The 25061-nt window shown below is 41.8% G+C and overlaps 1 protein-coding gene across 2 annotated transcripts in view; it reads right to left on the reverse strand.

The window, feature by feature from the left end:
* Positions 1–5232: 5232 nt before the first annotated feature.
* Positions 5233–25061, reverse strand: part of LOC146630189 (vasorin-like) — a 47036-nt gene continuing 27207 nt past the window's right edge. For both annotated transcript variants that reach the window (XM_085356790.1, XM_085356792.1), the window contains exon 2: positions 5233–9674. In XM_085356790.1, coding sequence (XP_085212916.1) covers positions 7563–9653 — 2091 coding nt within the window. In that variant the 5' untranslated portion in view covers positions 9654–9674 and the 3' untranslated portion in view covers positions 5233–7562. The remainder of the gene's footprint in view (positions 9675–25061) is intronic.

Consider the following 25061-nt stretch of genomic DNA (forward strand, 5'->3'; position numbering starts at 1 on the left):
TCAGCTCTCCGCATCTGAATAAAAGAAAAAAGAAAATTATAATATATTACAACAAAACTTACATGCAGTGCTGGGGGGGGTAACCCAACTGCAGGACCACACTGGTGATCTGCAGCTAGAAAAAGGGCCTCCCACCAGTGGTAACAAAAATCAAAACTACAAATCAAAACAACAGAAAACAACATACAATCTAAATAAAACTTAAAAATCTGGAGCAGACGGAATCGCCGTATTATTCCAACTTTCCGTCTGCCCGACTATAAGTTAATCATCCAGTCAATCAATGTGCACGCCAGCCGACTTCCGTAGCCAGCATGCATATGGCTGCTGTCCACGCCGATGTCCACTTTAAAAGGCTGGCAGCAGCAGGAAAAGAAACCTTGCAACAGGAACAGACGGTAAAAGCAAAGGCCCACACTTCCTGCAAAGTATAATAAGCATTTACTATAAAAGAACAATAAAAGGCAGAGATCGTAACAAACTGAATTACGTACCGAGTAAACAGCGTCACGAATCATGAGGACAGTGGCTCATTGGAGGCTTCCACAGCTACAACTTAAAAATAATATCTGTTTACCACCAAGTAAGGTAATGTACGCACTACACTGAGTAAACACCTACCAGCTGCGATGGAGGCTTCAGAAGAGTGACCCGCAGATGATCTCTGCAATACCAAGGGAAGTCAGGTGACCAAAAAGGAGATCACAGGTAAGCAATCCAGGAATGCTCAAATGCGGGGCGGATCTAGAGAAATTTTCTTAGGGTGGCAAAGAAATCAAATGGGGTGGCAAAATCAAAGCACCCCCCCCCCCAAAAAAAAAAAAAAAAAAAACCACATATGCAGGTGGTTACATATGGTTAAAATGATTCAAATGCGGTAAGTATACACGTTTTTCATATAAATATTTTCTATAACTTAATTATTCTCTGTAGCCCACATAATTACACACTTTAGTTAGAATCAAAACACATGTTTTATGTATGTACTGTATAGCCTGTATAATAAATAAATATTTAGCCCAATAAGTATAAAATCCAGAAAGCTACACAACACAGGGCGGTTCATTTAAAAACACAAGTCTAACTTAAGTTTCACACTGTTTTTTGTTAGAAAACAATCAACTCATATGGCTCCTACAGTTGCGTAGAGACAAAAGTGGACAAAAGAGGGGCAAACTTGTGGCTCCACAAATATAATTATAACGTAACATATACTATATCAATATAAACAATATTGTCACATCTCATATCTCGTATAACAATATATCGATATATATTTAAAGACTCGATATATCGCCCAGTCCTAACACCAGACATAAAAAAGTAAGACTAGGTGTTTTCATGGTCCCTGTGCCTCGCTGGCAACATGTTTGTTTTGGTTTTCGCTCTCTCCCTCCTCCCTCTCCCCCTCTTGCTCTCTCTCTGTCGCTGCGGCGATGCTCATTGCGGGCTCCCGCTGCTGGCCCACACACCTGCTCTCATCACCACACCGGCCGCTGATCCCAACTGATTGCAGTACTACTGAAGATGGCGAATCTACGTTAGTCTTCGCTGGATCGTTGAGCTATCAGCGTCAGTCAACCTGTGCATCTGCAAATCTGAATCTGTAAGCTTTTGTAACTATCCTGCTAACCTGACCTTTTTGTGTGTAGATTGTTTCTGGAACCCGATTACGAGAGGAGTGGCAGAGGAGGAGGAGGACTTGGAGCTTTTGTACAGAGAGTGTACCTTTTCCCTGATCCCTGTTTCCCCACGGACCCTGGCTACCTGGACCCCCTTTCCCCTGCACATTGTATATAGCCACTTGGTGTTGTGTTCACTGTAAATAAACGCACTGTCTTTCGCATATAGGAAACAACTGGCCTGCGCCTGAGTCCCTGATCGCTGCTGAAGTCAAAGTAAACTTTATTGTCATCTCCGCTACATACAGTCCAGTACATAGAGAGACGAGACGATGAGGCTCCAGTTACAGCAGTGCAAGTAAACAAACAATAAATATAAGAAGAGTAAGAAAATAAATATGCACTTTAGGACTCGGGGTAAAGGGATCAATAACAATTTAAAATTTATATTTTATATTTTGATGATTTAAAGTCTCACACACAACCCGTGGAAAGGGGGGGGAGAGGGGGGCACCAGAGGGAGTCTTCGCCCAGGGCGCCAAACAGGCTAGGACCGCCACTGCATCAAGACATCACATATTTGCAAAAGTGCTCTAACGTTTTCGGAGATGCCTGTTGCCCACAAGATGACCGCACAACATTTTTATTCTTGCTTGTTTTAACGGTATAAACAGTGAAAGGTGGTGGATTAGCCACTTGGTCATGATCAACTCTGGGCTGGACCAATTACAATACAGCCATATTGAGGTGAAAAGGAACACGATTCGTCTCGTACTTCAGCTAGAATGAAAAAAAGACACAAAGCTGACGTTATTCTGTGTTTTTGCTGCACAACTGGCTGTTCTTCTCTCATTCTCTCTCCCTCCCTCTCCTGTTGCTACTTCAATCATGAAACTGATCAATGATCAGCTGATCGGCTTTCCTCTCTTGTTTGTTTATCGCCCACTTTGCGCCAGATATATAACGGTGTACACAAAGAGTTGAACGCACGGGCAGAAATGTTGAGAGCGCAAGCAACACATTGCGAGCAAGCACAAGTGCAAAAACTGAGCGAGAGGGGCTGCTATTGTGTGTGTTTATGGATAATAGCAAACACTGAAATACATTTTTTGCACACAGCAATGAATTTTGTTCACTCAAATTTAGCTTTTCTTCACTCAAAATAAATTTCTTCTCAAAATGCAACACTTGCACCTGCAAATGTTTTTTTTTACGTGCGCTCAGAATAGTGGCACAAAAATAACACCATATTTGTCAGGCTAAAACAAACTGAGAATAAAGGTGTTTGTTGTTTCTTAGCTTCCACTGACTCTCCTCTGTCAGAGTCTGTTAGAAAATGCCCTCGAAAATTTGCCTTCTTTGTAAGTTCATCGCTGAATTTTACAGGTTTTACTGTTGATCAGACATTCCCAAACTCCCTTCCCACAGCTTATTTTGGTCTTCCAGCTCATGTTGCTCTTTTTATTAGGTTAATTGAGTGACTTCTAAAAAAGCAACCCATCTTTTCTTACCACAGCTATAGAATGCCATAGAAGGGTTCACCCATCAAAAGTAGTTGCAGCAAACACACTAAACACCCAAACAAAAAAGTTTACCCTCCTAGTAATTTTCTGTGGAATTTAGAATGATAATCTATAAAAGCCTGCTCCCCAAGCCACAGTGGCTTCTGTCAGTTCTCCAGCTCTTTCAAAGAAATCTCCTTAATGTTAATCTCTTCCATGTTTTAGATTCCAAAAGGCTATAATCTTTACCATGAATATATAATTAGGTATTTGCATTTTTATAGAGACTCCCTGCCTTTATGTTCAGCGGGTCAACCCTTCATGCAAAACTTTCACGCAGTGAAAGTGTATTTAGTTTCAGTCTTGCTTTTAGTTCTTCTCTTTTAAACTGTATCCAAACAGAGCAGTTTGTAAATGTGTAACTTATCCCACAAAAATTGGATAAGCAGAGTAGGAAAGATCCAGTCAGTGATATCACAAAGCTAAAAATAGCAGAATAAGTCTAATTAATAGCATTTCGGCATTTTGTTCCAAGACCATGGCATTTTTGCATGAGACATCTGAAAGATAACTCATGTTTCATGAAGAACATACCTGAAGAGTGAGGTCAAGATTGTTGCTGTTTGCTTGGATCAGCAGGCTTTTTGTTTACCTGACCTAATAATCTAAACTTCCACATGGTTATTATTAATACCTTGGCTACCTGGATTTTCGTCAGTTGCTTGGACAACCGGGATACTAAATTGTCCATGAATAGCAAGTCCTCAAAGGTGCAGTTTTTTTTTAATTGTACATATAAACATACATTGTTTCGTTTTTAACTGTCTTCCAACAAATTACTGCATTTTTGTAAATGTAATTAATCCATTAAAAATACATAGGAATGGGACGCCGGATTGCACACGCTGCCATGTTGCCTCTCCATCAATACTTTGGCCGAGATGAACAATGCCCTCTTGCCCAATTGCAGTTTATGTATATGGATAGAAACAGTCCACAGTACATAGTACAACAAAGTGGAAAAAAAATGTGAAGAAAAGCAATAATGTGACCCTCATCTGGATAAAATCTCTTCCTCCTCTTCTCCTGAACTGAAGTCGGGGCTCTTACACATGAAAATGGGCATTAACATGCCTCCTACAGAGTTAAGAGCCATGGACGTTCCTTGAGCTGCCATACACTCCTATTTTAAAATATTCAACTCTGCAGCTGAAAGAAAACACATTTCCAGCTGTCTGAGAGAAGTGAACAGGGGTGATATTTTCATAACTTAAAGCCAGTGTGAGTGTTTGAGAGATGCTGACAAGACAAGGTCAGTCAATGGCACTTTGTCGTCATGTTTGTCATTTTGTGCTTTCTGTAGCATGTTCGAATGCTCGAGATTTGGTGAACAAAATGGTCATTTACTTGTGTGGGACCGCAAATTAGCCTCTGTGGAGTCTGTGTGAGACACCCATACATAGTATAGCTGAGGTTTGCTAACAAAGCCTGCTAGTGTTAGCTGATAAACTTGAATGTCTGCTCCAATATCTATGAAGTAGCAGAGTCACTTAACATCTGATTCGAAACCTGTTTGTTAGTGTGTAAAATTTTCCACTGGCATCTGTTCTTCGCTATTAGGGGAAAAATACTTAAAAAGACCTCCATCCACAAACCAACACAACGTCACAAAGTAATCATGTTGTGGTTTAGGTTAGCTTAAGCGTGTGCATGTGTGTAATGAGGTAATAAGGAGTTACAGGCTGCGTGTAATCAGCTCCTGTTGTTAATGGAAACCCTTTTCCCAGTTGTTTACCATATTTCTATGACGACACTCGCGTTCATTTAAAACTAACATAAAGCCTCAAAATGAGCTCGAATTCTTCTAAACCACACTGGCAGGATACACTGCAGTGAAAGATCATATAAAAGTATCTTCAGGCCTCAGCCAACACCTCTTGATCAAACACAAAACCACAGTCGTGTTATCATCAGAGCATTTTAATACTGTTCGTTTTCTCAGCATTGCTTTTATGGCAAAAAAAAATGTACACAGAAATGCTATTGACAGACAGAAGAAAAACATACAACAATGACAAAAATACAAGTTTCCCTAAATAAACAGGGAAAGTAGTGTAACAAGCATGTTGAAAATATTTCAAACATTTCCTTCTCCTACGACTGTCCAAAGCAACACAGCGAGTGTTTCAGCTGATATGTTGGGATAAGGGGAAAACATGAACATCTGTGGCTTTGTTTGGACTGGAGAATTGACAAAATAAAACAGTGAAAACTGAAAATGGGTGCTTGATTTTGGACACTTTGGGAGTATTATATAAGGACAATATGGGGTTGGAAGCATAAAAAAGGGGACACAAAAACAGCCGTGAAAACACACACACATACACATCTGAACAATCAAACTCATGTAAGTTACTGCTGTTAGATAACTAAGAATCAAATAAGGCCTTTTTTTTGTCAAAATCCTCACAAAAATTGATTGCATGGTGCTTCATTTTTAGTTTGTAATTTGATGCAATGCCATATGTTGTGAGACAAAATAAAGGCTCTATTGTTCTCGAAATCCACATCAGCATGTAATATGACACTAAAAGATGTCGGTAAGGCTCGGGAGCAATGTTGCTTAGGCATTTCTCTGTAAACCTATTATACTCAGTGATAGAGTATGAATCCTTTTTTTTAAGGAAGAAGATATAAAAAACTGCAAAAAATTATTTAATCTCTACCCCAGACAGGAGAAAAAAAAATAAAACAGATACATTTCATTGCTTTTAGCGTTTACATTTCACAGTCTGGTTGGCAGTAAACAAGCAAAACTACACAAACCAATAATAGTCACTGACCAAAAACACACAATGATGATGATTAAAGTCAAGTGGCAGACAAGTAAGAGGGTAATAGCAAACAAAAAGCTAAAGGGGCCACTGTCTAGACGATATCACTGGAACGATACAGTCAGCAGCCCCAGGAGAAAACTAGTGCCTAAAACTCTAAATCTTTGAACTTCCTTTCTTGGCACGTGTGTGCTGCTTTATAGGAGTGAGCTCTGAGGCTGAAGGCCTTTGAACAGTTTAGGGATCTTTACTGTTCAAAAACAGTCTGAGCCTTGTTTAACTATGTCTTTGTGGAGTGGAGGCAGACCTGGCAGAGAGACTAAAGTATCTGACACTGAACTTTTACATTCAGTTTAAATTTTGGAAAAAACAAAAAGCAGTCTGTATTTTATGTAAGAATGGCTGAGTTTTAATTAAAGTAGTTTTATGAATCAGCTTTTAGTAGATATTTAATTACTCCTCGCTGCTTTTGGATCTCATCTTTGGAGAACTTTAGCTTTGATTTACGTCTCCATTTACTTCTCCACTCAGGACAGTCAAAAATCCACCATTTATGCATGGGTTTATAGGCAGGGACAATTACTGTTTAAACTCATGTTAGCAATACTGCAAAAAAAAACAAAAAAAACAAAAGACATGCTAAAAATACAAAAATACATGACAAAAATGGAATACCATAATATCAACTAAACACTAATAATCTGCCTCTGATGGCACAGAACAATGCAGGCAAAGTCCGTTCCCATTTACCTTTCACAGCAAATATATTTCCCACAAAAAACAAATGATGTGGCAGAATTATGGTTGATGGGTCAGAAGAATCCAAATCTGCACAAGACACTTGCATGTTTTTGTTTCAGATACTGTCCACAACATAATATAGAGTTCACACAGCTCATATGGTCTTCAGCTTAATGTTGATTTTCAAAATATTTTTATTAATTCCACTTCCTTTTGAGCATTAACCTTGTGACAGTCTATAAGTGGAACATTTGAAAGGAAAATCCAAATGTTTTTTTCAGTGCAAGATCTTTTTATAATCCTTATGGTGCGGTCAGAGTTGGTTGAAACTCCAGTTTGTATTGGGACGTGTGGTCCAGGTGTTTTCATATACACCAGTGACGTGATCCAGTTCTGTAGCTCAAACACTCAGGCACTTTCCCCATACCATATCTACTAAATCCAGCAACAGGATTACAACTCAGTCACATTGTTTCTGTTTTATAAACAAAAACATTTTAAAAAAGAACTGTCAGTTACAGCTGCGTCAATGCAAAAGGCACTTCCGTTTTCAGTTCGCTAAGACCTTTCTAGTAAATTGCACTCAGTTAGGTTTCACCACCATCTAATCCTGCTTGATGACTTTTAAACCACTTCCCATTCATTTTGCAAATTTCCAATATGATGTCATCGTAATTTTACCATTCACTGACTCTGAAATAAATCATCCACTTTGTTGTGCCACCTTTTGACCTTGAAAGGATAGTAAGTGCCACTTTTTGAATTTTGGATGTTTGGACTGAAAATTCGATTTCAATCACTAAGTGAGCGATATCAGGATCAGAAACTATGGAAGGGGAGTCTTTACAAAATCTTCCCAACAGTTAGAAATAAGATGGTTTTAGTGACGTAACATTGTTATTTGAAGGGCAGTGGCCTTGCACTAAGAGTGCTACATAGTCCAACCCCCCGTTTTGTTGCATGTATGGAAGTGGCTGAGGAGTAAAACAATGATCGATCTCCGGCTGTTTGAGGGGTGTTGTACCGTTTCCTCCATTCTCCAGACAAGGTTTCCCCTCCAGTTCCATGGGATCAGGATCAGTGGGGCCCAGTTCAGGCTCCAATCCAGAATTGGCCTGCTTCCTTTTCCTTAGACAGATGATTGTCCCAGCCACCACAGCAAATCCCAGCACCAGTGCAAGAGCAGCTAAAGCAGGTATGAGAGTATATGTCATAGATGGCTGTGTCTCCACCCAGGGCTCTGAGGATGTCACTGGAATCCCTTCGGTACGAGCCTCTGTACATGACCCCATTTCAGCAGAGTTGTTGGCCCGAGAGCTGATTTTCTCTCCCAAAGGACTAGCACAGACTGAATAGGTACAGTTTGGTCTCAGACCACGTAAAGTGTATTCAGGATAGTTGGGTGGAACATTCAGTGTAATGGATCGGCGATCAGGCCCTGAGAGGTTACGGTAGGTCAACTTGATGCCACGAATATGCGGCTGTGACTTGATAAACCGATGCAAGTCAAGAAGGATTGATGTGGAGGTCACCTGACGTGAACTGATGGCATCAAGTTTATCAGGCATCTCGGTGGTAACTATAGAATCTTCAGTTGCTGGTGGTTGAGGAACATCATCCATATTTTCACAGTAGAGGCCAAATGTCCCTGACAGACACAAACAGCCGAGTTCTCCCACTGGGTCAAAATAACAAGTGCCACCATTAAGGCAGATGTTTGGTGGACAAAAGTGCTCATATTGCCCACTGGTGGAGCTTGGGAAGACTGGAGGTTCTGTTTTTGGAGAGATAGTTTCTTCACTAGGTGGTGGAGGAGGAGGAATAGCATTGGTATGGGTTGTTCTTGGAGATGTGTATGGCAACTGTGGAACAGAAGTACTTCCAATGGGAGAGCCCATTTGCAATGTTGTGGTTGATGGACATCCAAAATCTTTGTGATCCAGTTCTGAAAGCATCTTCCCAGCATTAACTAGAGGAAAGTGGCATCTGGTCTCTTCATGTCTCTCAAGAATCACTTTCTTCTCTTTTAGCCAGACAGGGAACCAGGCTAATGGGCACAAACAGTCAAATGGATTCTTAGCTGCTGTCAGGGTTCTCAACTTGGGGAAAGTGTGAAAAAAATGTGGTGGGAATCCCTGGAGATTTAGACTACTGAGATCCAGTTCTTGAAGCCCAGATAATTTATCAAAGTCCTCCACCCTCAGATCCCCCAATGGGTTGCCAGCCAAGCTCAGCTTGGTCAGCCCTTTTAGGAAATCATGTTTTAGGGCCCTGGGCACCTCAGCTAACTGGTTTGATGAAATGTCTAGCTCATGAAGATTCTTCAGGGAGGCTACGAGATCCTCATGTAAAGTAGTAAGCTTTAGAGAGGCCACCTTAAGTGTCTCCAGGTGGGGAGTCTGTAGGTCTGAGGGACTCAAAGTTGGAATATTGTTGTTGCTGAGGTCTAAAAGGAGAAGACTGGGGAACTGAAGTGATGGGAGCGAGGTTAGCTGATTCCCTTGCAGTTTTAGTTCTAGCAACTTTTCTAAACCTTCAAAAGCTTCCAAATGAATGCTCTGTATGCGATTTGAATGAAGATACAGCCTCTCCAGCTGTACCAAGCCAGAAAAACTGCCTTTGGATATATGGGTAATCTGGTTAGTGGACAAGTCTAAGTTCTTCAGTTTTGACAACATCTCAAATACACCATCTGGAATCTCTGTAAGCTCATTCTGGCTCAGATCTAAAAGCTCCAACTCCATTAGACCTTTGAAGTCTTCTTGAGCCAAAGTAATGATGGAATTTTGGAAGATGTAGAGATTTTGTGTCGTTGTTGGGACACGAGGCACAATGGGGGCAGGAAGATTAATGCAGAATATAGACCCCTGCATTGGGCAGTCACAGCTTGCTGGGCAGTCAGATGATAACACCAGCCCAGAAGACAGGACAAAGAGCAGGAAGTATTGTATCATGGCGATGAAAGGCTTGCAAATCTGAAAGACATAAGTGGAATAGAAAATGGTTAGTGTCAATCATTAGTTGCTTGCTAAGGTGCCCATATTTACAAGACAAATTGAAACATAAACCCTGGTAATTTATAAATAGCTCTACAGGTAATATAATTAACTACTCTATGAAATAAATGAATATTATTTAAGAATTTTGTCAGCCTCGTACTCAAACTTAGATTCGTTTTGTCTAATAACAAATGCAACAGTTCCATAAAACATGTCCAAAGGAAGAAATTCAAGTATCAAAGAACACAGAAATATAGAAAAGTACAATGAGGTGGATACACACATACTTATGCTAGGGCTGCTCAATTAATCGAATTTAAATCTAAATTACGATCTGGGCTTTCAAGGATTAGTAAAAATGACTGAGCCGATTATTAGCCCCTCCCTCGTGCTTTACTCTCGCGCTGTGTGGCAAATCGAGCGCACCTCTCTGCATTTCGAACACGCGTCACAACAATTAAGAGGACCCGAGGGAAGCTCGGAAAGCTAAGCAGAAGTTATTTGGAGAGGAGAGTGACTGCTGTTGGTTGAAAAGAGAGGTAAAAAACTTCAGTGGTGCAGAAACATTATGGGTTCGCGGAGTCAGACGTGGATCAAGTAGACATAGTGTGTAAACTTTGCTACGGTGTCGTAGCTGCACCACAGAGCAACACTGCAAAGATCATTAAACATAGATGTTTACATTTTTTTTATTTTTTATATTGCAAACATTCGCACTGTTATCAGTATTTGCACACTATTTTATATTATTTTTTGACAATCTTTTTAAAGTCATTATTCAATACATTGTTATTGTTAAATAAATATCGTCAAATAATCAAGATCTCAATTTCAGTGAAAATAATCGTGATTATCATTTTTGCCATAATTGAGCAGCCCTAACTTATGCTAAAAAAAACAAAACTTTATTTCCATAAACACAAATATGTATGCAAAATATAATGCCTAGAGCCTCATTATAGTGCCTTTGCTTTTCATATCTGTAATGATCATCCTCCCCAGGGATAAAGGCCCATAGGTTAAGTGAGAGGTTAGCACAGGCCACCCAGGGTGACTATTTCTGAGTAGATAAGAAGTCAGTTCAGCCACTTCTTTGTGTTTATGGCATCGTTTTTAGCCCGTGAAACCCAGTCTGCTGCAGTGAAGCATGACATGCACAGCCGCAAGTCTCCCATATACAAACATATCTGAGGCGAATATGGTTTGCTGACAGACACATTACACTATTGTTTTATAGTGCCAAAAAACACAGGACAGTAGAAAACTGTGGAAAATTCAAGCACTGCATTGAAAATTTCCAACTAATTTTCCAGTGGATGTGTGAATGTTTTTTAAATCTCATCCCGCTTCCCTCTTAATCAGCACAAGATTTTACAAGGTAGTGTACAAACAGTGCTCTACAAAGAGATAATTGTGTCATCAAGCGTCTTTACTTTGCCCACTTTTATTGTTTATAGTCACATGTCTTATAGGAAGAATAAAAATAAGCCCCATGTATGCAGCTCACCCAAAAAGAAAGAAAAAACACAAAAAATGCACTTAAATGTATAACTGCTGTGTAGTGAGTAAAGAAGTTTTAATAATGTGTCTGGATTGAGCATAAAAACAGTAACAAACTGTTCTGCTGTGGAATAATGAAAAATGTAAAAAACAATTAACTTACAAATATGTTGATGTTTTTTTATAATCACATGTTTAAATGTTCCTATTATGGTACACCATTTATCAATGTGCATTTCAGTCACCATCCTTAACATTACATCAGCTCTTTGTCTTTCATCTTCCTCTCTCTCCCCTCCACTCCCTTGGCCTGGTTTCTATTTGTTAAACTCTCACACTATTGCCCTTTCCAGGACTCCTGAGGCGGAAGTCAAGGAGAAACCTAAGATGTTTTATTAAAGTCAGGCGTGCACACATAGGGCCATACCTCTATTCCCTCCCTGCCCTATTTCTCCGCCATTCATTCCCTTCACCTCATAACATGAAAGTAGGAATTTGCAATATTCTGGGAAATTCTTTATGTAGTGACAGGAATGGAAAAAAGTGGTGCTGACAAGTGTTTTGAACACAACACAAGATTTTTTTTAGATGAATTAATATGGACGGTGCTCTGACCTGCTGCTCTCTTGATTCTCTGTTAACCTAAAGACACACTTTTATTTAACTGATCTTCCAGGACCAGTTAGAATGTTTCTAATGCTGTTTTATACAGATCACAGCACACTGTCTGGGAATTAGAATCTTATCTCTGATTTTTGTCTCTTGATGCCATACTGTATCTATGTGGGAAACTGGTCACTTTGCTAGTTTTTGCCAAAGAGAACAACACTGTTACACTTCATGTCCAATAAGAAATAAACACGGACACTAAATTGAACAGCTTTACAAACCTGCAAGTCTGCATATACTAGTAATTTTAACTGGTGTTTGAACTTTTAGGTAAAAAAACAAAACAGCAATGCAAAGACATGTTTTCAGACCCAAAGTTACTGGTGTGAGTAACATTTTGTGGCCATTTATCAAAGCAATATATCCATCCATCATTCAGTTTTTTTCTGCTTGTCCAGAAAGGTCACCAGTCTGCTGCAGGGCTAACTTTGCCTGGCATTACTTTGCTTTAGTCACCAAACCAGTACTAGTGGGAAAAAAACAAACAAAACAAACAAAAGCTACAGACACAAACTACAATGCACACCCTAATGCATACAATTAAAAGATCTAAGATGACAGCGTGCTCCACTGAACTATTCCTGCTATGACGGGCTTTTGTTCAGGAGAATGTCTTTATTTAAAGCCACTGCACTCCAGAGTCTGGAGCTTTCTTCGTGTGAAGTCAGTTGTTGTTTACAGAACATTATAGCTGCCTTTCAGTTCTTTAGGGTGCTACCTCTGACACACTTGCTAAGTGAATAGTGTGATGAAAGGAGAGGAACGACTGGAATATGAATGGTTGGAGTATTACACTCTTAAAGCTAGCCTTTATAGGCTTTTATAGAATATGTTTGCAAATCCAAGTGTGTAGGTAATCTTGAGGCCTTGCGCTTGCCAACTAACCACTGTCAGGACATGCACGTTTACAGCCTCTGTGAATGTTCTAGAATAGAATAGAATAGCTCTTTATCCGATTGTTCAGTCTGACGTCACTAGCCGTGTCTGGACCTAAACTCCGCTGCAGGTCCATATATCAAATGATCACTATGGCATTACTGAGAGTTGAAAAACTGTCTAAAGTCTTTCATCTTTAATAAAATGATCAGCGTTCTGCTCTACTAGGTGTAACAATTGAGTTTAACATCCAGGCATCCATGAAAACGGAATTTATGACATTTAACGGAGTTAGAAGTTAGCAGGAAGTTAGCTCGCTAGCTTCTATCTAAATACAATATAGCATGTCCTGACTGCGGGGTTTTGGAAACAAATTAAAACGTACAGCTCTGTTATCACTTCCAACATAAATGAAGACAGAAAACTAAACAGCAGTGATGTTTGTAGGGTTACTGAAGTTTGGCTAGCTGGTATATAATGATGTGCTACGTGACCACTAGCGACACAGCTATGTTAGCATAATATAAACAAGCTAACTTTTTTTCCCACTCGATAAACGTTAACGTGAGTGTTCTCGGTGGTCAGGAACAAATGTAATCGCATGGCAGGATGCTGTAAAAGGACCAAACTTCAGCCAGGAGAACAACTGAGATAATCCATCCACAATACGAGGTTAGTCATTCATATACTGCTGCATGGGCTGGGCTGTAGCTACATCCTAAGGTTTTAAAAACTGAGCTTAAATAAATGATTAGCGGTAATAAAAGCCGAGGGAGGTCAACAGTGATCACTGACTGTTTTAGGAGCTTTTTGAGATCAAATAGAAGAAAATACAAAACATTAAACATGTTAACAACACAAAAGCCATATTAAACGCAGACTACTTTAGGCCCGGAAGTAGGATTCATCGCGTCATCACTGAACAACCGGATTGTGACTGTTACAAGAACAATGAAAGGCAGTTTGGTATCTCTCCGTGTGAAATACACAATAGCGTAAGCAAGTATTTACATAATAACACAGACAGATTTACATTTACACAAGACAGATATGTACAACTTATTCTTACACCTGCATACATACAGATATACACATATATATATATATACACACGATATACACATATATATATACACGATATACACACATATATATATACACGATATACACATATATATATATAAAAACACCCAGCACGCCCCTGCGGGCGGTTTATCCTTCAAGCTCGGGTCCTCTACCAGAGGCCTGGGAGCTTGAGGGTCCTGCGCAGTATCTTAGCTGTTCCCAGGACTGCGCTCTTCTGGACAGAGATCTCCGATGTTATTCCCGGGATCTGCTGGAGCCACTCGCCTAGCTTGGGAGTCACCGCACCTAGTGCTCCGATTACCACGGGGACCACCGTTACCTTCACCCTCCACATCCTCTCGAGCTCTTCTCTGAGCCCTTGGTATTTCTCCAGCTTCTCGTGTTCCTTCTTCCTGATATTGCTGTCATTCGGAACTGCTACATCGATCACTACGGCCGTCTTCTTCTCTTTGTCTACCACCACTATGTCCGGTTGGTTAGCCACCACCATTTTGTCCGTCTGTATCTGGAAGTCCCACAGGATCTTAGCTCGGTCATTCTCCACCACCCTTGGGGGCATCTCCCATTTTGACCTCGGGACTTCCAGGTTATACTCGGCACAGATGTTCCTGTACACTATGCCGGCCACTTGGTTATGGCGTTCCATGTATGCCTTGCCTGCTAGCATCTTGCACCCTGCTGTTATGTGCTGGATTGTCTCTGGGGCATCTTTACACAGCCTGCACCTGGGGTCTTGCCTGGTGTGATAGACCCCAGCCTATATGGATCTTGTACTCAGAGCTTGTTCTTGTGCTGCCATGATTAGTGCCTCTGTGCTGTCTCTCAGTCCAGCTTTGTCCAGCCACTGGTAGGATTTCTGGATATCAGCCACCTCCTCTATCTGCCGGTGGTACATACCGTGCAGGGCCCTGTCCTTCCATGATGGTTCCTCGTCTACCTCCTCTTTCTTGGGTTTCTGCTGCCTGAGGTATTCACTGAGCACTCGGTCAGTTGGGGCCATCTTCCCAATGTATTCTTGGATGTTCGTTGTCTCATCCTGGACTGTGGTGCTGACACTCACCAGTCCCCGGCCCCCTTCCTTCCGCTTAGCGTATAGCCTCAGGGTGCTGGACTTGGGGTGAAACCCTCCATGCATGGTAAGGAGCTTTCTTGTCTTTATGTCAGTGGCTTCTATCTCCTCCTTTGGCCAGCCTATTACCCCAGCAGGGTACCTGATCACGGGCAGGGCGTACGTGTTGATGGCCCGGATCTTGTTCTTACCATTCAGCTGACTCCTCAGGACTTGCCTGACCCTCTGCAGGTACTTGGTGGTTGCAGCTTTTCTAGCGGCCTCTTCATGGTTCCCATTCGCCTGCGGGATCCCCAGGTACTTGTAACTGTCCTCTATGTCTGCAATGTTGCCTTCTGGTAGTTCAATCCCCTCAGTTCTGACTACCTTCCCTCTCTTTGTTACCATCCGACTACACTTCTCCAGTCCGAACGACATTCCAATGTCATTGCTGTATAGCCTGGTAGTGTGGATCAGTGAATCGATGTCTCGTTCACTCTTGGCATACAGCTTGATGTCATCCATGTACAGGAGGTGGCTGACAACTGCTCCGTTCCGTAGTCGGTATCCGTAGCCAGTCTTGTTAATGATCTCACTGAGGAGGTTCAGGCCTATGCAGAACAGCAGTGGGGATATATATATATATATATATATATATATATATATATATATATATATATATATATATATATATATATATATATATATATATTAGGGGTGCAACGATATTCGTATCGATATTGAACCATTCGATACAGTACTTTCGGTTCGGTACGCATATGTATCGAACAATACAACATTTGTAATTTATTTTATCAATTTTCCTTCTGACGATGCTTTCTGTGTGGAGCGCTCAGTGAATCTGTGTTCGACTACTCCGCCTAGGCTGCACTGTCGAGCGCAGATCCACTGAGCGCTCAACACAGACAGCATAGTCAGAAGGAAGAGCGCAGGGCAAGCTAGCGAGACAGAAGTTAAGCTCTCCTTGCAACAAGCAAATTGAACCTCATTCAGATCTGGCGTTTGGAATTATTTTGGTTTTCATGTGACGTATGACCCTGAAGGTAAGCGAGTCATGGACTAAAGTAAAACAGTATGTTGGATGTGCCATGCAATGCTCAATTACATTGGTGTGAACTAGTGTGTTAGCGCAGTTAGCTCGTTAACGTGTTGGCCGTCTAGCCCCATGCACGGAGCGATCCGCGGTAGCTCGTTAACGGAGATTTGCCGTGTTGTGGCGTTAAGGTCATTTCAACGAGATTAACCTGAAAGCACTAGTGGTAACACAACGAATATGACTGCACATTTATGCCGACATCATCCTAGTGCAAAGACAAGTGGAAGCAGACAAAAAAAAGCAAGCATGCTACTAACTTTAGCCGAGTCATTTAGACAGCTGTTAGCACATGATTCTCCTTATGCTGCTGAGAATATAGCTCAGAAGAAGCGTATTGGAGCGGATGATGCTGTCATTCACCTCCTACATCGTTTTCCTCGCTCACCTGGAGACCGCTGGAAGCACTGTGAGAATCATGTTCTTTCTCCAGTGCCTTCAACACCATTCTTCCCTCGGTTCTAAAGGACAAGCTGGTGAACTCTGGAGTGGACCATCACCTCACTACCTGGATCCTGGACTACCTCACCGACCGACCACAGTATGTGAGGACTCAGGGCTGTGTGTCGGACAGGGTCGTCTGCAGTACGGGGGCCCCACAGGGAACGGTTCTGGCTCCGTTCCTCTTCACCATCTACACTGCAGACTTCTCCCACAATTCCACCCAGTGCTTCCTGCAGAAGTTCTCTGATGACTCTGCAATAGTCGGCCTCATCACTGATGGGGACGACAAGGAGTACAGAGGTCTGACCCAAGACTTTGTGGACTGGTGCCAGCTGAACTACCTCCAGATCAACGCCAGTAAAACCAAGGAACTGGTGGTAGACTTCCGCAGGCACAAGCATTCTCCACTGCAACCACTGAACATCCAAGGTATGGACATTGAGGCTGTGGACAGCTACAGGTACCTTGGTGTTCATCTGAACAATAGACTGGACTGGACTCATAACTCAGACGCCCTCTACAGGAAAGGGCAGAGCAGGCTGTACCTGCTGCGGAGACTCAGGTCGTTTGGAGTGGAGGGCCCACTCCTGAAGAAATTCTATGACTCTGTTGTGGCTTCTGCTATCTTTTATGGCGTGGTCTGCTGGGGCGGCAGCATCTCTGCTGGGGACAGGAAGAGACTGAACAGGGTGATCCGAAGGGCCAGCTCTGTTCTAGGATGCCCTCTGGACCCAGTGGAGGTGGTGAGTGACAGGAGAACGGCGGCTAAGCTGTCATCCCTGATGGACAACATCTCCCACCCCATGCAGCAGACTGTGACAGCACTGAGCAGCTCCTTCAGTGGGAGACTGCGGCACCCACGGTGTGGGACGGAGAGATTTCGCAGGTCTTTCCTCCCCACTGCTGTCAGACTCCATAATAAAGACTTTAACTGATCAAACACACACATCCATACATATGCAATAATACTAAGTGCAATAATCCTTTCTGTCATCGTTGTATTTTTACTCAGTTGTATATAGTATTTGTATTTGTATTCTATTTTTATCTTATTGTATATTTATTTTATTTTATTCTACTGTATATAGTATTTTATTTTATTCTATTCTGTACAGTTGTGTACTGTATTTATTCTTGTTGTATTCTAATTTTTGCCTCATAACTTTTGCACTGTCCACTTCCTGCTGTGACAAAACAAATTTCCCACGTGTGGGACTAATAAAGGTTATCTTATCTTATCTTATCTTATAGTATAGCTTTTATTTTGGAAAGAGCCATTTCTCTGTAATAAACTCTCTTTTCCAAAGATGAGTGATTCCTCAATCAGATACAGGGCTTGCAATATCGCTAGCCCGACGTCCCGGAGCTAGCGATTTTTTCAGTCGGGCTACCAAAATCTATCTCTTCCCTGCCCGTCGGGCTATTGTAGGAAAAATATATGTCAATGCTTTTGCATTCTTTCGGAAATGTAGCTGGGTAATTATGTCATTGGCATCGGTGAGCCACTGTCAATATGTGACATATTGAAGTCGCGTTTGAATTTGCGCTTGTTTTTTGCTTTCACTTTGCAATCGTGCGAACTGTGTATAGAGAGCGACAGCACTGATCTGTGAGTGATGATAATTTGTGCACCAATTCCTCTGACATCGTCTTATTAATCGTTAGCTTACTATGCAAACATGACAAGTGAAATCTCCCACAGCAAGCTTAAACATGTGAGAGGTTGATCACGCAGAGAATCGCTGAGCTTATGTGAGTGCGTGTGTAAAAGCATTTCAGTTCTGCTGAGCCAAATAAGACAGGTCAGGGTGAAGAAGTGACAGCCAAAGAAAAGCTTACCACAAAACGGAAAAGTTATGACAAATCAGACTATAAGGCAAAAAGAAAGTGCAGCTTTATGGTTTCATGGACAAAAGAATCTCTGTGGCTGCGATATGACGAGCTAAATAACCAGGGCTGCACATAAGTGGTCCGCAGGTGCGCATTCGCTGTCAAAATAAAAAACACGCACAAGGGTTAGGGTTAAATTTAAAAACTGTACTTTTGAGTTAAAATATATATTTATAATTTTAATAAATGACAAATTAAAAATGCATGAACCTTTTTTTGTATCGAAAAAATATCGAACCGTGACACCAAAGCATCGAACCGAACCGAACCGTGAATTTTGTGTATCGTTGCACCCCAAATACATATATATATATATATATATATATATATATATATATATATATATATATATATATATATATATACATACATATATATATATATATATACATATACATATACATACACATACATATATATATACACATATCACCACCTGGGTCTGGGTGCAGTTCCCCCCTCCAGGGGCAAGGGTACCTAGACCCGGTTCGTAGAGTACGCTTGGGGAGTGTGATTGTGTGTACAGCGTCTCTTTATGTCTGTCTCCACGTTGGTTGAGTGTGGAGTAAGTGCATATGAGAGCATGAGGGTGTGAATGGATGTTTGTGTCTGTGTGTGTCTATATGTCAGGTTGGGTATCAGACGCCACCTCTCTGGGGACATCTCAGGCCCTCCAAGGTTTGGAGGCCTATCTCCACCCACCACCACTTCCCCTGCCAGTGGCGGACTCCCTCAGGTGTCGGTGCGTTGGTGGTTCTTTGTGTCTGGGGGTGGGCGTCCGGGTACACACCGGCTCACTCCTTGGCGGCCGTTTATCGGGGCCTGGAGCCTGGGGCTCGCTCGGGCCACTTCGGAGGTGGGGTGCCCCCGGCCTCTCGGCCTGGGGCTCGGTCACTCAGGCACAGCTGGCTGCCGGCGGAGCTCACGGGCGCGTCACTGCAACTCCCCCTGGCTTCTGCTCCGCGGCTGCTGAGTGAGCCCTCATCTGGGACTGTCCTCAGCTCTTACTGGGACAGTGGCGTGGCTGCCCCTCTGTTGGTCTTCCTTGGTCTCTTGTGTTCTGGGGGCCTCTGGATGTCTGGAGTTTTGATCTCCTCCATACCTGCTTCATACCCTGGAGGACGGGGCTGTGGCTCCCCACACTCCCTAGCAGATCGTTACATGGAGAAACCTTTGGAATGCAAGCATGCTGATCCACACAGGTATGCACACAGGTGTGCACACGGGTATTCACAGACGCGGACTACAGCTTTCTTGGCTGCTGCCTCAAAGCACATTGTGCGCTGTCTATCTTGCGTGCTGCACAACATCGTTTATTATTTAGTATCTACTGATATCTACTGCTAGCTAGTTTATTGTGATGGTGCTGTTTTTTTTATTATGTTGGTCTTTGTTGTTTGCTTTCTCTTCTGTTTTTTTTCTCCATACAGGTGACCCAGGTGTTTTGTTTTTTTGTTTGTTTGTTTTTTTTTCTTTCTTCCCCTCCTTCTCACCGTCTCTTCTCCCCTTTGGTTTTCTTTCTCTCCCTCTCTTTCTTTCATTCTTTCTCCCTGTCCTATCCCCCAGTCATGTCTGTCCCGTTTGTAGCAACTGAAAATAAAATAAATTCATAATTATAATAAAGGTCAATCAAATGGACCAATATGGCAAGGCCATGATGATCCACTTGGTAAAATAAATCCGCTTGGCATCTTTCTTGGCCTTAAGACAACAATTCTGATGGCTAAAGATCCAAACGGGACACAAAAAAAAAATATATATATATATATATGTATATACACTCAACAAAAATATAAACGCAACACCTTTGTTACTGCTCCCATTCCCCATGGGATGGACGTAGAGACCTAAAATTCATTCCAGATGCACAATATAACCATCCCTCCCAAACAGTGGTCACAAATCAGTCCAAATGTGTGGTAGTGGGCACATCTGCCATATTGAGATAATCCATCCCACCTCACAGGTGTGCCACATCAGGATGCTGATCTGACATCATGAGTAGTGCACAGGTGTACCTCAGACTGCCCACAACAAAAGGCCACCCTGGAATGTGCAGTTTTGTCTCACAGCAAAATGCCACAGATGCCACAAGCAATGAGGGAGCGTGCAATTGGCATGCTGACAGCAGGAATGTCAACCAGATCTGTCGCCCGTGCATTGAATGTTCATTTCTCAACCATAAGCCGTCTCCACAGGCGTTTCAGAGAATATGGCAGCACATCCAACCGGCCTCACAACCGCAGACCTCGTGTAACCACACCAGCCCAGGACCTCCACATCCAGCAGGTTCACCTCCAAGATCGTCTGAGACCAGCCACCCAGACAGCTGCTGGAACAATTGGTTTGCACAACCAAACAATTTCTGCACAAACTGTCAGAAACCATCTCAGGGACGCTCAACTGCATGCCCGTCGTCCTCATCGGGGTCTTGACCTGACTCCAGCTCGTCGCCGTAACAGACTTGTATGGGCAAATGCTCACATTCGATGGCGTCTGGCACGTTGGAGAGGTGTGCGCTTCACGGATGAATCATGGTTCCCATTGTTCAGGGCAGATGGCAGCTGAGAATGTCCCAGTTCTTGCATGGCCAGCATACTCACCGGACATGTCACCCATTGAGCATGTTCGGGATGTGCTTGACCGGCGTATACGACAGCGTGTACCAGTTCCCACGAATATCCAACAACCTCGCACAGCCATTGAAGTGGAGTGGACCAACATTCCACAGGCCACAATTGACAATCTGATAGACTCCATGCGACGATGTGTTGCACTGCATGAGGCAAATGGTGGTCACACCAGATACTGACCGGTTCTGGGTCCCCAGACCCCCAATAGCGCAAAAAACTGCACATTCCAGGGTGGCCTTTTGTTGTAGGCAGTCTGAGGTACACCTGTGCACTACTCATGATGTCAAATCAGCATCCTGATGTGGCACACCTGTGAAGTGGGATGGATTATCTCAATATGGCAGATGTGCCCACTACCACACATTTGGACTGATTTGTGACCACTGTTTGGGAGGGATGGTTATATTGTGTATCTGGAATGAATTTTAGGTCTCTACGTCCATCCCATGGGGAATGGGAGCAGTAACAAAGGTGTTGCGTTTATATTTTTGTTGAGTGTATATGTATATATATACATATATATATATATATATATATATATATATATATATATATATATATATATGTATATATATATATATATATATATATATATATATATATATATATATATATATATACACATATATATACACACACATATATATACACACACACATATATATATATATATATATATATATATGTGTGTGTGTGTGTGTGTATATATATATATATATATATATATATATATATATATATATATATATATATACAGTGGGGCAAAAAAGTATTTAGTCAGCCACCGATTGTGCAAGTTCCCCCACCTAAAATGATGACAGAGGTCAGTAATTTGCACCAGAGGTACACTTCAACTGTGAGAGACAGAATGTGAAAAAAAAAAAATCCATGAATCCACATGGATTTGTAAAGAATTTATTCGTAAATCAGGGTGGGAAAAAAAAAAAAAAAAAAAAAAAAAATATATATATATATATATATATATATATATATATATATATATATATATATATATATATATATATATATATATTAGGGGTGCAACGATATTCGTATCGATATTGAACCATTCGATACAGTGCTTTCGGTTCGGTACGCATATGTATCGAACAATACAAAATTTGTAATTTATTTTATTAACTTTCCTTCTGACGATGCTGTCTGTGTTGAGCGCTCAGTGAATCTGCGTTCGACTACTCCGCCTAGGCTGCACTGTCGAGCGCAGATCCACTGAGCGCTCAACACAGACAGCGTCGTCAGAAGGAAGAGCGCAGGGCAAGCTAGCGAGACAGAAGTTAAGCTCTCCTTGCAACATGGCAAATTGAACCTCCCCCACCCTCATTCAGATCTGGCGTTTGGAATTATTTTGGTTTTCATGTGACGTATGACCCTGAAGGTAAGTGCGTCATGGACTAAAGTAAAACAGTATGTTGGATGTGCCACGCAATGCTCAATTACATGGGTGGGAACTAGTGTGTTAGCGCAGTTAGCTCGTTAACGTGTTGGCCGTCTAGCCCCATGCACGGGGCGATCAGGGGTAGGTCGTTAACGGAGATTTGCCGTGTTGTGGAGTTAAGGTCATTTCAACGAGATTAACCTGAAAGCACTAGTGGTAACACAACGAATATGACTGCACATTTACTCCGACATCATCCTAGTGCAAAGACAAGTGGAAGCAGACAAAAACAACAAGCAAGCATGCTACAAACTTTAGCTGAGTCATTTAGACAGCCGTTAGCACATGATTCTCCTTATATGTTTACAGTTTTTCTCAAATGTTAAAACACAAAAGCCAATCCTGTAACCCAAATGACCAGTAGTCTAAACACATTTACTAAATGTAGCCACCATATTCCAGTACCATAAACACATGTCACATGAAGACACAATTCACAAAACACAACCCTCTGTACTCATAAATCTAAACACATTTTTCCTTGCTAAAACACATGTTGCAAAACAACTCTGCTCATATCCTCAAATGAAAGCCCATGTGATGCAAAATGCTTGCCACAGTCACCAATCTTTGAACACAGGGAACACACCTGGCGTCATTCACTACACACAATGACTCAAAATTGAAGACACTTGTTGCTAATGCTGTACCCACATGTAAAAGCAAGTTCAGAGTGCACAGTATGCTGAAGGTTCCAAACAAACACAATGGATGAAGGCAGAGTCAGGGGAAGAGGAATTTGATGCAGAGGAGGGAGATAAGATAAGATAAGATAAGATAACCTTTATTAGTCCCACACGTGGGAAATTTGTTTTGAGAAGAGCTGGCCCTGGAAGAAGAGGAGCAGGCCAATGAGGAAGAGGAGTTCAAATGAGAGGAGGAAGAGGAGCGACCAACGAGGAAGAGGAGAAGGCCAACATGGGAGAGGAGAAGGTCCAGGAGGGAGAGCAAGACAACCTCGCACCATCATTACGGACGAGATGCGAGCAACAGCTCAGCGACATGATGCCGCACAGTGATTGTGGTGTGTGTGTGGTGTGAATAACGTAAATAAAAAAACTTCACACCCTGTTCATGTTTTCAAGATTACTGTTGTGTGCAATAGATTCTGTTTTTGCATTGAGTTGTGTTACAGTAGTGTACGTACATGCAGGATTTTCTATAGATTTATACTACTCATATGAAACTCACAAATCTAAATGCCTAATCCTCTGCAGAGATCTACAACGATCCGTTACTGTATAGTTTCTAAAATATGCATTGGCAGTTATGAAACAAAGAACCTTCTCACAAATTGAGCATTGTGTTTTCAATTGTTTTGCTGTAGTGTGTAATGCTGTGTATAGTGTTTACAGTTTTGACAGCTTCGAGCTGCTCTCTTGGTGTGGGAGTTTGAGTTTTGCAGTGGGAAGGTGTGGTTGTGTTTATGTAGCTTTAGAGAAGGGTGTTGTGTTTGGACATTGGGGGACCTGGTGGAAACGTTTGTGACATGTGTTTTAGCATTTGAGAAAAACTGTAATATGCTGCTGAGAATATAGCCCAGAAGAAGCGGATAGTATAGCTTTTATTTTGGAAAGAGACATTTCTCTGTAATAAACTCTCTTTTCCAAAGATGAGTGATTCCTCAATCAGATACAGGGCTCGCAATATCGCTAGCCCGACATCCCGGGGCTAGCGATTTTTCCAGTCGGACTACCAAAATCTATCTCTGCCCTGCCCGTCGGGCTATCGTAGGAAGGAAAAATATATGTCAATGCTTTTGCATTCTTTTGGAAATGTAGCTGGGTAATTATGTCATTGGCATCGGTGAGCCACTGTCAATATGTGACATATTGAAATCGCGTTTGAAATTGCGCTTGTTTTTTGCTTTCACTTTGCAATCGCGCGAACTGTGTATAGAGAGCGACAGCACTGATTGGTGAGTGATGATAATTTGCGCACAAATTCCTCTGACATCGTCTTATCAATCGTTAGCTTACTATGCAAACATGACAAGTGAAATCTCCCGCAGCTTAAACATGTGAGAGGTTGATCGCGCAGAGAATCGCTGAGCGTTATGTGAGTGCGTGTGTAAAAGCAGCAGGATATATATTTCAGTTCTGCTGAGCCAAATAAGACAGGTCAGGATGAAGAAGTGACAGCCAAAGAAAAGCTTACCACAAAACGGAGAAGTTATGACAAATCAGACTATAAGGCAAAAAGAAAGTGCAGCTTTATGGTTTCATGGACAAAAGAATTTCCGTGGCTGCAATATGACGAGCTAATTAACCAGGGCTGCACATAAGTGGTCCGCAGGTGCGCATTCGCTGTCAAAATAAAAAACACGCACAAGGGTTAGGGTTAGGGTTAAATTTAAAAACTGTACTTTTGAGTTAAAATATATATTTATAATTTTAATAAATGACAAATTAAAAAGGCATGAACATCTTTTTTTGTATCGAAAAAATATCGAACCGTGACACCAAAGTATCGAACCGAACCGTGAATTTTGTGTATCGTTGCACCCCTAATATATATATATATATATATATATATATATATATATAACACCCAGCACGCCCCTGCGGGCGGTTTATCCTTCAAGCTCGGGTCCTCTACCAGAGGCCTGGGAGCTTGAGGGTCCTGCGCAGTATCTTAGCTGTTCCCA

This window comes from Diplotaxodon limnothrissa, linkage group LG6 (genome assembly GCF_057381915.1).
Source record: "Diplotaxodon limnothrissa isolate DT_005_m linkage group LG6, D_limnothrissa_male_GT1.1, whole genome shotgun sequence".
Lineage (NCBI taxonomy): Eukaryota > Metazoa > Chordata > Actinopteri > Cichliformes > Cichlidae > Diplotaxodon > Diplotaxodon limnothrissa.